The 14,935-nt window shown below is 47.3% G+C and overlaps 1 protein-coding gene across 3 annotated transcripts in view; it reads left to right on the forward strand.

Moving 5' to 3' along the window:
- The window catches only part of ZNF341 (zinc finger protein 341), a 43,267-nt gene that overhangs the window by 18,030 nt on the left and 10,302 nt on the right, over nt 1–14,935 (forward strand). For all 3 annotated transcript variants that reach the window (XM_072944048.1, XM_072944049.1, XM_072944050.1), the window contains 7 exons: nt 429–622; nt 2,118–2,308; nt 4,141–4,349; nt 8,409–8,505; nt 10,067–10,199; nt 12,975–13,086; nt 13,341–13,411. In XM_072944048.1, the coding sequence (XP_072800149.1) occupies nt 429–622; nt 2,118–2,308; nt 4,141–4,349; nt 8,409–8,505; nt 10,067–10,199; nt 12,975–13,086; nt 13,341–13,411 (1,007 nt within the window). The remainder of the gene's footprint in view (nt 1–428; nt 623–2,117; nt 2,309–4,140; nt 4,350–8,408; nt 8,506–10,066; nt 10,200–12,974; nt 13,087–13,340; nt 13,412–14,935) is intronic.

Below are 14,935 nucleotides of genomic sequence, written 5' to 3' on the forward strand. Positions count from 1 at the left end.
ACAGGAAACTTCATTTTAAATTGTTTTAAGTTTTTAAAAAGTCTGTTGATTTGAAGGAAAATATTAAATAATGGTACAAGTGCTATGCTGTGCCAACTAAGATGTTTTCTCCTTCAAATAACAGAAGTCTCCATATAAATGGGCTTAAACAGTTAGGAAATATTTGATCTCACAGTTAGGGATGGCCACAGAGAAGGTCAGCACCAGGGCTGGTTGATTCAGCAACTTAGTAATGTCACTAAGAGCCCAGGGTCTGTCTGACTCTGGTCTGCCTGCCTCAGGGATAAGACTTGTCCTCATGGTGTCAGAATGGTGGCCAGGAGCATCTGCACGCTCTGTTCTGGTCCTCCTGGTGGCTGTGAGCTTCTGGGTTGAGGCCCACATCCCCATTCCTACACAAAGGTGCTGACAAGCTTTGTCTCTCACAGCCACACTGGTGAGAAGCCCTTCCAGTGCATTGCATGTGGCCGTGCCTTTGCCCAGAAGTCTAATGTCAAGAAACACATGCAGACCCATAAGGTGTGGCCTCCAGGACGCAGCGGTGGCACCGTCTCTCGCAACTCTGTGACTGTACAGGTCATGGCCCTGAACCCCAGCAGGCAGGAGGATGAAGATAGCACAGGTGGGTAGAAGTGGGGAACGCCATTCTCCCCACACCTCTCCTCTGCAGCTTCATACGTTTTGTTGCTAGCTGTGTGACCCTGGGCAACCTCCTTAACCTCTCTGGGCTTTAGTCTTTTTCATCTATAAAACAAAAATGGAGCATGGATGAAATGAAGGATGACAAATGTACAATATATGTGCATTACTCTAATACTATACCATGGCAGACATCACTAATAAATCACCTATTCTTTTTTGTTGTGCCTGGATCCTGCCTTAGAATCTGTTTTCAATATAATGCTCTAGGCAGTCACTGTCAGTTGACCAAAAATTAAAACCTATTTGACTTTCATGGGTAGATGGTCTCCAGAGACCTTTATACTTTGTAGGATTCTCATCTGAGCCTTCACTTGTGTCTGAACTAATGATCCTGTCCCTGATATTGATTTAATTCCCCTCCTCCCTGGGGGTCGAACACTTACTAGGCCTCGAGCAGTGCTGTCTTAACAAATATATAATATAAGCAATGTATACAACTAAACATTTTCTAATAGCTACATACAAACAAAACAAGATGAAATTAATCTTAACTATATATTTTATTTAACCCAACACATGAATAGTACCATTTTAATATATAATATGAAGAAATTTATAATGAGACATTTTACATTCTTTTTTTATATTAAGTTTTTGAACTCCAGGGTGTATTTACATCTTAGCACATCTAGATTTGGACCGGCCACATTTCAAGTTCTCACTTGCCACATGTGGCTCATGGCCACTGTATTGGGCAGCATAAGGCCAGAGCCTTCCTGTGCAGCCTTGTGGGTGAGCAGTGCCAACCACACACAGCTAATGAAGAGGGTGTTCTCTGCAAGCAACATATGCCTACTTTTATATGACCTTCTGGTTTGGACTAGCCCTACTGTGTTTAGCCATTCTGTGTGTGCCCTCTGAGTTCTTGTGAACTCTGGAGAAGAAACCATTTCTTTCCAAACTCCTGTAGTGCCTAGCCCCAAGGGTTCAACCATTGAGCAAACACTTATGGAGGCCTACTGTGTGCCAGGCCACTGGGCCTATGGCGATGAGGTCCGAGGTCCCTGTCCTCAGGGGGAGTGAGGGAAAGGCAACTAAACAGATGGCTGTAATCAGAAAAAGGAGCTGGGAGGCATCATGAGCACAGCTCGGAGTGATATTCAGGGTTGTTAACAACCACAGAGAGGTCTAGAGTGTCTGAGGGGGAGGCCTGCAAGGGGATTGGAGGCAATAGCTATTCATCCATGGGAGTGTAAATATTCAGTATTTAAGCCCCTGGGGTGGTTCTGTCTGCACACCAGCTGCCCGTGAGTGCAGTGCCTTCAGTGTGTCGTCCAACACCGAGCACGTGGTGTGTGGCGGGGTGGATGCAGCGGAGCACACAGCGGGTGCTCTAGCAATTTTTCCTGAGTGGCAAGGCTCTCTGTCCTGACTCTTTGTTTCTCAGTGAATTGCCTCCCTGGCTTTCTCCACAGGGTTGGACCAGACCCTGTCAAGCACCCCACAGCCCCAAGCCTTGCCCTCAGCAGGCGAGGATGAGGGTGACAAGCTGGAGGCCAAGCAGGTGGTCCTCATTGATAGCTCCTACCTGTGCCAGTTCTGCCCCAGCAAGTTCAGTACCTACTTCCAGCTCAAGTCCCACATGACCCAGCATAAGAATGAGCAGGTAGGTGGGTGCTGGGTAGCAGGGGGGCTGTTTTCAGGGAAAATCACAGAAAACTGACTCAAACTGGCTTAAGCAATTAGGAAGTTTGTTTCCTCTCATAAAAAGCTGTCAAGATAGGGCAGCTCTGGGCCTGAGACAATGAGTTGACTCAACCCAGCAACAAGACCCTGTGTGTTTCTATCTCTTGTCTCTACTATCTTAGGGTTTGGCCTTGTCCTCTACTGATGGTTCACCTGTGGTCCTGTGATGGTGGTTGCTCTTTCTCAGCAGAAGTCCAGACACAGTATTATCCATGAGCATAAAGGGGTTATGTTTTCGTGTCTTCTTTCAGAGCAAGGAAACCTTTCCCAGAAGCTTTCTGTAGCCTTCTCGTTGGTCAGAGCCAGTACATGTGCTCTATCACTTAGGAATGCATTGTTATCCTGTAAATAATAGATAACGGGTTTTACTTCTCTCACATCACAAAAGGTCCGTAAGTAGACAGTGTTGGGCTTATATAGCAGGTCAGATAATACATCATCATAGACTCTGGGTTCTCCTGGCTTTCTGCTCTGCCATCTTTAGCATGTGGCATTTATCCTCAAGGTTGCAGGATGGCCGCTATACCTCCAACCATCACATCTATATTCTAGTCAGGACAAATGCAGAAGTCAGAGAGGACTTCTTCTAGGAAGCTTTTTCCTTTTTGTTCTAGGCATCATGCCTTCCCCAAAGACTACTGCCTAGATATTGGCAAGAAAGGAGTCATATGGCTGACACTTGATGCAAGGGAGCCAGGGGATCAAGGGTTTTAACTAGGCATGTTGCCACTCTGAGCAAATGAAGGTTCACTTTGGTAGGAAGAAGGAGCATGTGGAATTGAAACCCTGAATATGCCATGCAACCCTAACTGTCTCACAACCCTATGAGGAGTACATACTACTTGTCAAAGTATAATTTTCAAAATGTGAAAAACATAATTCTCATACAAATAGCATAGTGAACATAAGTCAGAATTTTACTTACCTCGTAAATGAGGGAACTGGAAGGATGACAAAGCCAGTTAAAGAGGATATGAAACACTGATATCTATACCCATATATAACTATGTTAGTGAAAAAAAAGAATCCTGAAATAAGATTGCTAAATTAGACGTAAATCTGGTTAATATCCTACAGGGCAACAAAACCCATAACCTTTGGGGTTATCTTTTCCACAAGACAGAAATCATTTACATTGGATCAGTTTTCTACAAGTGAATATTTAACTTTAGAGTTTGGGTCTTAATCAGCAGTAAACAGTCAAAACAAGTCACATCACCCAGAGAGTGAGATAACCCTTGGTGTCTTAACTGCCTTAACCTAACTGCTTGCTAGACAGCAGTTCTCAAAGTGAGGTCCCGGACCAGCAGCTTCAGCATCACCTGGGCACTTGGTGGGAATGCACGTATTCAGGGCACCTAGACCAGCTGAATCAGTTATTCTGGAAGTGGTACAATGTGTTACTGTGATGCACGCTCAGGTTGGAGAGCCACTATTGTAGTGCGACATTGGAAGGACATGATGTCATCTTTTCACATCCTTTCAGGATGGTATCATTCTGGGTTTTGGATAATTTTTCTAAGTATATCTAGGACACACAGAGCCTGCGGGAAGGGTCATGGGGCTGTTGTGACTGGCTGAGAGGAGGGGACCTTCTGATCAAAATAAAACCAGGGCTTCAGCAGCAGGGCCACAGGGGAACAGTGGTTGGATCTCCCACCAGCAGCATTTGAGGTGGATGCCACAGGGTTTGGGGTGGCAGTGGAGGCAGCTCTCCTACTTTCCCTCACCTGCTCTGCCTCTTCCCTCAAGGTGTACAAGTGTGTGGTCAAAAGCTGCGCACAGACATTCCCGAAGCTCGACACGTTTCTGGAGCACATCAAGAGCCACCAGGAGGAGCTGAGCTACCGCTGCCACCTCTGTGGCAAGGACTTCCCCTCCCTGTACGACCTAGGCGTGCATCAATACTCACATAGCCTCCTGCCGCAGCACAGCCCCAAGAAGGACAGCGCTGTCTACAAGTACGTGCCCTCCCACTTCCCTCTCCCGGCAGAGAGCCTGGGGTCTGCTTGGTCATTCTGACTGCTCAGGACCAGTGAGACATCTCAAAGGGCCCCAGGATCCAGCCTGGCAGAGTGGGTTCTGCCCCTTGGCACTGATGGAGGAAAAGATGCCGGCCCTCCCTGTATCATTCTTGAATGTGGCAGATATTTATCCTAAAAAAAAAAAAACTCAAAAAAGGGAAGCTAATCTTTCCTTGTTTGTAGCAGAAAAAAGATTTTTTTACCTGAAGGTAAAATACTATGAAAATAGTATTATTTCTGGTAATCTACAAAATTTAGGTTACAGTTTGGAATGATGCACTGATTCTTACATGAAAAAATGAACAAGGACATATTTGAAAGCAAAAATCATGAAAATAAGTTTCATTTGTTTTATAATCCATGATATTTAGAATTCAAGTTGAAGCTATATGCTGATTCTGGGAATGAACAAGGGATGAACCATGTGTAGATTTTATTTTGGGTGATTTTTTTCTGAGAATCCTGTACATCACTTTAGTCTTCTGTTTCAGTCATAAAAAGGGTCCCTTTGGTGGAAATGATGAAGGACTCCCTCAGTTTTGCCCCGTGCTTTTAGTCCTTAGATCTTCAAATCATTCCCTTTGGAGCTACTAATCCTGTGATCATGCTTGTGGAGTGTCTCTACCTTCTTTGCTTTCCTGTCCCTCTTGCAGACTCTCCTTTGCTGATGGTGTCATCTGTGGATACCCACCATCATTTTCATGACTTGGTGGAATCGCTCATTTTTGCCCAACGCTCATCTTGCTGCGCATTTGTCCTGTGTCTTCTGGGAGCAGCTGCCTCCCAAAGCCTAGCATGCAGCGCACGGGGATAGGTGCCAGTGAGAAACAAGTGAGGGGTGTTGTGTGGGGACTCCTTCCAGTTCATTAGTGAATGTTTTCATGTTAAATGGCTTTTGCTTCTCTCTACAAACTTGTATCTGCTGGGACTTGGCTGACGACCTCTGTTAATGGGGTCCCCCTGTAACTCTGGGCTGAGGCTTCTGGGGTTCAGAAATAAGTAAATACAGACCTTGAGTTTAGAATGCGTAGGCTGCTTAGGGCAACAAGTGTGTATTCTTATCATATACTGTGATAAAATCATAAATCCTAGGCATATGTATATAAAGTACAGAAGTACTGTGGTGGGAGGTAGGGCAGAGGTGTCCTAGGAGCAATGATACCTGAACTGGTTTTTAAAGGATGAGTAGGAGTTTGCCAGGTAGGCAGTGGGTAGGGTGGAGTGCATTCCTAGCAGGAGGAACAGCAAGTGTACAGATGTAAAGTAAAATAGCAAGTAGTTCAGAATGACTGTTCTGTAGAATGGAGGTGGGAGGGGATATTTATATGGGGCCTGGGGGAGAGAGTGAGGCTGGGGCATGAGGGCCTTGAAGAAATCACAAGGGCTTTGAGGAGCTGGCAGAGGGACTGGGACTCAAGAAATGGGGTGATGGGCACTGGCCCTGGGAGAGACTGGGGAATGGGGCCAGAGAGGCTGCAAAACTAGGTGAAGCTCTGACCAGCTAAGGGATAGATATTTCTGGGTCAAAATGAATAGTTCACCTTTGTGCTCAGAGGGCATTTTCTTTTTCTTTTGCCTTTCCAATCTGTGGATTATCTGTGAGTTTCTATAGCTGTGTGGCTCTCTCTGGGTTGCGATGCCAAGTAAAAGGAAGGGAGCACCTACTATGTGCCAAACTCTGACTTAGGGACATTGATCCCTGCAACCTGGGAGGTAGGTTGTATCAATCAGCTCTGGCTCCATAACAGAATGTTATAGACATATGAGAGGAGCGGGGGTCGGGGGGTGCCCTCTCTCTCTGGTCTTTTCTTATAGGAACACTAATCTCATCAGGAGGACCTGACACTCAAGATCTCATCAAAACCTATTCACCTCCCAAAGGCTCATCTACAAATACCATCACATTGAGGGTCAGGACTTCAACATATGAATTTTATTTTATTTATTTTTATTTATTTTTTTATGTTTTATCATGGTACTGGAGATTGAACCCAGGACCTCGTGCATGCTAAGCATGTGCTCTACCCACTGAGATGTAACCCCCACCCCCTTCAACACATGAATTTTAGAGGGACACAGTTCAGTCCATAGCAGTGTTGTTCTCCCAGTTTTGAAGGTGAAGGCACTGAGGCTCAGAGAGGAGAAGTGACCTGCCCACCAGAGTAACAATGTCAGCACAGAGCTGGAATTGAAACTCTTGTCTAGGACCTTGGAAGCCTCATAGCTCTGGTTTTGGAGTTTTCAGGCTGAGGATTGAGCCCAATTCTGATAGCCTTGTGATTGCAGTCAGTCACTTCTCTCAGGTTCTCTTGCCAGGATTAGAGTGTCAGAGGGCCTTTGTAGCCATCAGAACTGCTGGCCCCAAAGTCAGGTTTGGGTTTGTCTGATTTGATCTCCTGGTGGATCCAGGATCAGCACTTTTGGCAGGAGTATCAAGTGATGCTGTGTATTTCTCCCCACGTTGTACCAGGAGATGCTTGATGATGGTTGGGCCCATCACTGGGGAGTTACCTTGCATGACTCAGTTCAGGTGGCGTTTCTGGCAGGAAGGTTTAATTTCAATGGTATTTAAGCTAAGCCGCCTCCCACACAAACCTGTGCCTCCTTGCTGCTGCCAAAGTCTGTGCGATTCCCACCCTCTCCTCCCACCAAGCTTACGAACCCTCTGCCTTCCTGGTAGCTTTGTTCCTACCCCACCTCCTCTTTCTGTCTTTCCATCTGGAGGCATTTAGCCTGTGGTTTTCAGGGTGTTGAGTGAGAGGGGCCCACCACAGGTGCAGCCTGCCCGCAGGTTTCCCAGTGGCCCTGGCGTACAGATGGCAGGGCACACATTTCTGTTTTTGGCATGAATTGCCCATCTACCTCTGGTATGCCTTACTGGTGCTGCATTGTAAGTGGGTCCATTTGCTGGTGAATGTTTTCATGGTGGGGTCTTTTACTCAGAGTGGCTTGTGGCCTGAAACTGCTGTTTTGGGGGCATGTTAACCAGAGTAATGTTAAGAGTGAAGACTGTGTTTATGAGCTGTTTGGCACCCCTGTGTCCTTTGACTCTTGTGATAATCTTAAGAATGACTGAGGGGCAGGTCCATTTGGAATTCCTACCCCATTTTATGGGTGAGGAAACTGAGGGTCAGAGATGGGAAGGAGCCAGGCCTGGATCCTTGTCTGTCTGACTCTTTCATATAACAGATTGTCACTGGTGCTCAGGACAGGTTATGAACAGGACAGATATAATCCTGGCCTCCAGAGCCCACTTGCTGGTGGAGGAGACAGATAATAATCAAGTAAGTAAATCAACAAAATAATTCCAGGTAATAAGTGCTAAGAAGAAAATAAAACTGGGTAACAAAGTAGGGAGTGGCTAGGGATGGGCTGTGGGGCAGCTTGAGACAGGGTGGTCAGGGAGGGCCTCTCTGAGGACATAGCATTTGAGCTGAGACATGAAGGATGAAAGGTGCTTCCCAGGAGAAGACTTTGGGAAGAGTGTTCCAGATCATAGGAACAGCATGTGCAAATGCCCTGAGGTGGGATTGAACTTGGTGTGTTTGAGGTACATTAAGGAGGCCAGAGTAGCTGGAGCAGAGTATGAGTGGTGGACAGTGGAGAAAGGTGAAGGTGGAAGTATGACTGGTCAGACCAGTAGGACCTTGTAAGCCAACATGGGGACTTTTAAGTAAGAGTGTGACATGGTCTAATTTTAACTTTCAAAGACTCCTGCTGACTCCCCTGTGGAGAATGGACTACAGGGGGTGAGTTAGGGCAGGGTGAAGGCTACTGCTCATGCCCTAGAGCTAGAGATGATGACAACTTGGACCAAGATGGAGACAGTGGCAGGCAAAGAGTGGACTGATTGGAGAATGAATTAGTTGTAGGGTTTTGCCTCCTGATGTCAGAGGAGGGGAGGGGCTAACTCCCACGTCTGCTGGGAGACCCCAGCCCCAGGGATCCAGCCAGTACACACGTGGCTCTCTCACTTCTCTGTTCCTTCCCATTTAGGTGTGTCAAATGCGTCAATAAGTACTCCACCCCGGAGGCACTGGAGCACCACCTGCAGACTGCCACTCACAACTTCCCCTGTCCGCACTGCCAAAAGGTGACAACCCCTGCCCTTTCCCCCTAAGACATCTCCATCTCCTTCTCCCCTCCTACCTCAGTACATGAGGGCCAAGTTTGGGGTTGTCTCCCCAGACAGCACTTCATCTTTGAAGAGTGAGAGCTCTGCCTGGCCTGTCTTACCCACTGGACACCACCCGTGACCATTCTGGATCTGCTGCTGGGCTGAGCGGTCCAGGCCAGGCTGATGAGTGAGGCCTCTTCATGTGCCCTTGGCCGCATAGGACCAGACCCAACATCTGAACAGTGGCCTCCAGCTTCCTGATGTCTTGTTGTCCTTGTTATTATTATTGATTCTTCTTTTCAGTGGATCTGAAAGCCCTCAATGTCCCTTAATTGTCATCATATATCCAGGCAGTGTTCCATTTTCCACTTGTCCCTAAAACATCACAATTTTTTTAAAGTTTGTTTGTTTGAATCAGGCCCATATATTGTGATTGGGTGATAGACCCAAGTTCCTGTTAATCTACAGGCTCCCCCCATCAGTGCTCCTTTTTTTTTTTCCCCCCTTTTAATTTATTTGTTGAAGAAACTGGGCCATTGGTCCTGTGGAGTTTCCTGAAGTCTGGATTTTGCTGATTGCATCCCCTGATGTGTTTAACTGGTTTCTTTGTTCTACTCATTTTCTTACAACCTTACATGGAAGATTTTCCAGGACAGCCCTGGTTTCACTTCTCCCTCATTGTAGATGTTTCTTATTATACAGCCTAATTTGGGGTTTTGAAATTTGTGGTCTGAATAAAAGTTATCATGAATTAGCAAGAACCACATGCAGATACTGTTCTGAGCATGTTATCTGAACTGACTCATTTAACCCTAGGAGGTAGGCATATCCCCATTTTATAGACAGGGAAACCAAGGCACAGAAAAGTCACCCAGCTGGGAAATGGTGGGGCTAATAAGTAGCTGGGTCTGTGCCCTTGACCGCATGGAATGAAAAAAATGAATGCCCTTCCTATGCCTGGTGAGGAAGGAGATTTTGGCTGCTGTATTTTCTGGTTTTTCATTACCTTTCCATTTATTTCTTCAGTTATTTGTTGATTTCTTCATTCATTCCTTTGCTCGTCATTCATTTGACTCAGGCCCTGTGCTGGGAAATGAAAGCCCCTCTCCGCAGTCTTGGAGATTCCATATGAGCGAAGGGCTGTGATTCAGTGGGTTAGATGCTGACTTGAAAAATGTGGGTGCATATTCAAGGGCAGGATTTGCTTTGCCTGATATGGCATTGAGCAGTCATAGAGGGCTTCACAGAAATAGTGACAGCTGAGTTGGAAGAGTAGGAGTTTGTCAGGCTGAGAGAGAAAGCCTCTCTGGACAGAAAAAACAGACTGGGCAGAAGCTCAGAGCTTCTTGAGTGTTTTTTGGGTGGAGACTGGGAGCTGTGACGTCCTCAGGGCTCAGCGTGGTACCGTGGGCCCTGGTCCTTGGTGGGCAGAAAGGAAGGTGTTTCCATCAGGGCTGGTAATGAGGGGCCCCTTGAGCTCAGAATATGGCAAGGGCTGGTGAGTCAGACCTGACGCCGTTGACTCCTGTTCTGCCAGGTGTTTCCTTGTGAGCGCTACCTGCGGCGTCACCTCCCCACCCATGGCAGTGGGGGCAGGTTCAAGTGCCAGGTGTGCAAGAAGTTCTTCCGGCGGGAGCACTACCTCAAACTGCATGCTCACATCCACTCAGGTGGGTACCCTGCCCCCCGACCAACTCCTGCTCAGTCCCCCTTCCCCTTCCCCCAACCTCTCTCTATTCCTCCTCCCCATCCCCCTCCTGGCCCTCCCTCTCCCTCTCTTTATCCCCCTCCCCGTCTCCTTCCTGGCCTCCTCCCCACCTGCTCTCTCAAGCGAACAAGGGGTTCCAACCAACACTAGGGTAGAGATGAGCCTCTGGAGGCTGATGGGGGACTCTTGGCTCTGCCCCTGACAGTAACCCCCCAGGACCATTCAGAGCCCCTGGAGGTGGGGGTGCTGTTCTCCATGCAAAATTCCCTCCCAAACCTGAACAAAACCCCCTCTCCTTAGTTCCCCAGTTGAGACATGCTGACATTTTATTTTTTTAATTAAAAATTTTTTTTATTAGTTAAAAAATTCTATTTTGTTTTCCACTGAAAAGGATCTAAACATGGAGAAAACCTGAGGAGAAAATCTTTGCTAGGATAAAAGCATATATGTGAAACAAATCCCCCTTTCACCTCAGATGGACAATCCAAATGTAATGTTTTGTTTTGGTTTGGTTTTTATTGTGACCTATGGTAAAAAATACATTTTACGTGCAACCCAGGAAACACATATATACACACAAAGTATATTGAAACAAGAATTTCACAAGACAGTATTTTCTATCCATATAGTTTTATTTTTTAAAATAACCACCATCAGGTTGTGACTTCGAGTTTGCAATTTGAAAAGTACTCCTAATTGCCCTCCCCAAAGAGAATCGCTGTTAGTGGTCTCGTCTGTGTCATTCTAGTTTTATTTTACGTCTATACAAAACACTTGCTTATTTTTACACAAATGAGCAGATATTATAACTCTATATGTACCTTTTTTACTTCATTTATCAATGCACCTTGAAGATGTTTCTACTAGCATCTTCTTTTTCTCAGCTACATACTATTGTGCATTTATCATCTTACATTTAATCATTTCCATGTGGATGGACACTTAAATTATTTTTTCAGCTGTTAGTTTGTACACACAATGCTGTGTGGGTCTCTTGACAAGCTTTTGGGAGCATTATCTGTAGTGTATATTCCTAGCAATGGAAATGCTAAGTTAAAATGTATATGCAGTACTGAGTTTCAGTTTGGGATCATGAAGGAGTTCTTGAGATGAATGGTGGTGATGCCTGCACAACAATACAAATGTACTTAATGCCACTGAACTGTATAGTTAAAGATGGTTTAAATCGTCAATTTTATGTCTATTTTACCACGATAAAAGAAGAAAAAAAATGCATTTGCAATTTTGGTAGATATTGCCAAATTGATTTCTTCATGGTTTTTAAAATTATTATTATTCAAAAGTAATACATGCTTATTGTAAGAGCATATGGGAAGGAAGCAGTATTGAAGTACCTGTAGAAAAATGTTAAATTCCTCCTTCAAATCCTAATTGCTACTGAGAGTTTGGTGTGTTCCCTCCCTAGCTTTCTCCTTGCATATTTTGTGTATATTCAAACACATATGGCCAGGGCTTTTTTGGAGGATGAGGATTGTATTTTTTTCTAACAAAAATGGGACTGTTTTAAGCTGTCCTATGGTTTTCTTTTCCCCCTAGCAGTATGGCCAGTAGATCTTTCCAGATCAGGAAACACAGACTGACCTTAATCTTTTTAATGACTGCAGAACATTTCATTGTAAGGACCAGAATTTCCTCAGTCACTGGGTTGGGATCTTTCAAAAGTACTTTATTCATTCCAGAGGGAGAACAGAGAGGAAATAATGGCAGGAAATAAAACATTCCAGTAATAGCCCTGTTTCAAAGGGCAGGTTGTGACCCATAACCCCTGTAAGGAGAGAGCTGCTTTCCACGCCCCACCCTCAGCCCCGCCCATGAGTCTGCAGCAGATGACCTGGGGCATCTCAGGTGGGCTTGGGCACATTACTGCACTGGAATCTTAGTACCCCCAAATACCAGTTGTAGACCGTGAACCTCAGTCTTCTCATCTAGTACTTTCCTGATGATTTGTTGCAAGGATTCAACTAGATAAGGTGTAATTCTCCCCCTCCCCTGTGGTGGGCACTGTTTCAGCAAGTGTCACTCAGTGCAGACCTTAGACTCATCCTTGACTATCTTCCTCTCACGCCCCACAGCCAGGCCATTGGCAGGGCTGCCGATTCTGTTTTCTGGACTTTGCCTGTACTTTGCCACTTCCCATCTCTTGCACCAGCCTCCTTCCTTCCTGTCTCCACCCTCACCCCCTCAGGCTGTTCTCTCCATGTAGCCAGAGGGAGCCTGTGAAACTCTCAAGTCTGATCCTGTCCCTCCTCTGCTCAGCCCCTCTGCTGGCCTCTCATCTGGCTCAGAGTAAAACTCTTGGCCTTCCAGGACCTCCCTGTTGGGCCTGGCTGCCTTGCCTACCTCATCTTCTGCCTCGTTATCCCTCCCCTGCTCCATTCCCGGCACACAGGCCTCCCAATTGTTCCTCAGACACACCAGGCACCCCCACCTCTCCTCCTGCCTGGGACCCTCACTCCCAGATTTCTGCATAGCTCTCTCCCTTACCACCTCAGGTCTCACCTCAGATGTTACCTCATCAGAGAGGCCTTTCCTGACCATCCTATCTGAAAAAGCCCCCTCTTCTTGGCAAAACAGAGTCTGGAGGAATGAGAGAGGCTGTGTTCCCCCAGGCCACCTCCCTAGAGGAGTTACTGCCCTCTAGTGGGGACCCCTGTGCCCCATATTCAGATCCCCTCTCATGGGACCCTTGGTCCCCCAACTGTGTTTCCTGATGCAGGTGAGAAGCCCTACGAATGCTCAGTGTGTGAGTCTGCATTCAACCGCAAGGACAAACTGAAGAGACACATGTTGATCCATGAGCCATTCAAGAAATACAAATGCCCCTTCTCGTAAGTAGAGAGTGGCGTGGGTGGGAGGGGGCAGAAGACCCAGCTGTGGGACAGACGAGGGGCAGAGCTGAAGGCTGAAGGTCCTCTCTTCTTTTGTCCTGTCCTGGGTCCTGCCGGGCTGCTTTGCTCCCCACCGCCCCCTGCTTCCTTGCCCAGCCCTGAGGGTGGATGAGGGAGTCCCTCCTGCCCAGGGGAGCAGAGGAGCCAACAAGAAAATCCTGGCCAGCGCTCCTGATCAGTGTTTTGGATTCTAGGACACACACGGGCTGCAGTAAGGAGTTCAACCGGCCAGACAAGCTGAAGGCTCATATCCTCTCCCACTCCGGTAAGTCGCTCCTGGACCTCCCAGAGGGTCTGGTTCAGCTCAGGCCCCCTGGGGTAGGCCCCCTAGAAAGAGCAGACACATCCCATGAGGCTTATTATCGCTTCCTGGTACATTCCAGCCAACAGACTTTCACTCCCGTGAGCCGTGAGCCCAGCCTGTGTTAGGATTTTCAGGTGTACAGAGGTGAGTCAGACACAGTCGCCCAGGAAGCTGACTCGAGAGGAGATGACTATATATCAGAGAGACACCCACTGTGATCGAGGTGTGGGTCAGGTGTGGAGGGAGATCCAATTCTGAGAGGGTCCCAGATAAGGCCAGGGAGGTTCCTTGGTCTCCTGGGCAGAGCACGGCAGCTGGGGTGTGGAGTAGGGGTCTCTGTTAACCGCTATTCAGTTTCCCTGGGGACTCCATGGAGCTTTCCCTGGGGCTGCTGCTTTCCTAGAGCAGTTTGGCTGGCTTTCCACATACCATCTGGTCTAGAACACAGTTTCTCAATATTGGCACTATTGATATTTTGGGCTGGATAATTCTTTGTCGTGGGTGGCTGCCCTGTGCACTGTAGGATGCTTAGGAGCATCCCTGGCCTCTGCATCACAGTTGTGATGACCAAAAATGTCTCCAGGGGACAAGCCAAAAGATTCCTGGGGAGTTAAGTCATGCCTGGTTAACAACCCCTGGTTTACAGAAAGGATTTAGGGGCTAAAGAAAGTTTGAAAACTTGGAGAGTAGATTGAGGACTTGGAGACAGAGGGCCTGGCCTTGATTTTTGACACTACCACTGTCTTGCTGTGTGGCTTCAGGCAAGTTACTGCCCCTCTCTGAGCCATCATCCCAGGAAGGCTGAGGGGGCCATGGCACAGGCTGAGTGTGGGATGGAGTTGACTTCATGGTGAACATGGAAGTACCAGTGATTCATTCAGTGAGTTACTACTGAGAATCTACCACGTGTCAGGCACTGGGGGTGTGCCATGGGGGAATCAGGCAGAACGCCACCCAGCCCTCCTGGGGAAGCTTAGCATTTAGTGGCAGAGATCAAAAATGAACAGCAAACAAGTATGTTACAGCAAAATATGCTGAGTGCAAAGATGGAAATAAACAGAGTGAGGGGGCAGAGAAAGAGGGGAGGTGGGTATCAGGGAGGGCCTCCGAGGGGAGGTGATATGAAAGCTGAGTCTGAGGGATGAGAAGAGCCAGGAAATGGCTTCCAGGGCAAGGGAACAGCAAATGCAAAGGCAGGGAAGAGACTGGCGGGGGTCTGAGGCAAGGAAAGGTGGGCAGGAGGCCTGGTGTCAGAGAACAAGAGGGGAGAAAGGGAGGGGATGGGGCTGAGAGGTGAAGGGGGTTGTCAGTTGCCATGTGGCTTTGTGGCAGACTTGGGAAATCTCTGGGGCATTTGGGGCAGGGAATGTCATGGAGAGGTTTTATGAAGATCTCTCTAGCTGCCCTGTAAGGAATGGTCTGAAGGGGCCAGACCAGAGTGGAGAGAGATGATGGTGACCTGGCAAAGTTAGCCAAGGTTTGGGG

This window comes from Vicugna pacos, chromosome 19, assembly GCF_048564905.1.
Source record: "Vicugna pacos chromosome 19, VicPac4, whole genome shotgun sequence".
NCBI lineage: Eukaryota > Metazoa > Chordata > Mammalia > Artiodactyla > Camelidae > Vicugna > Vicugna pacos.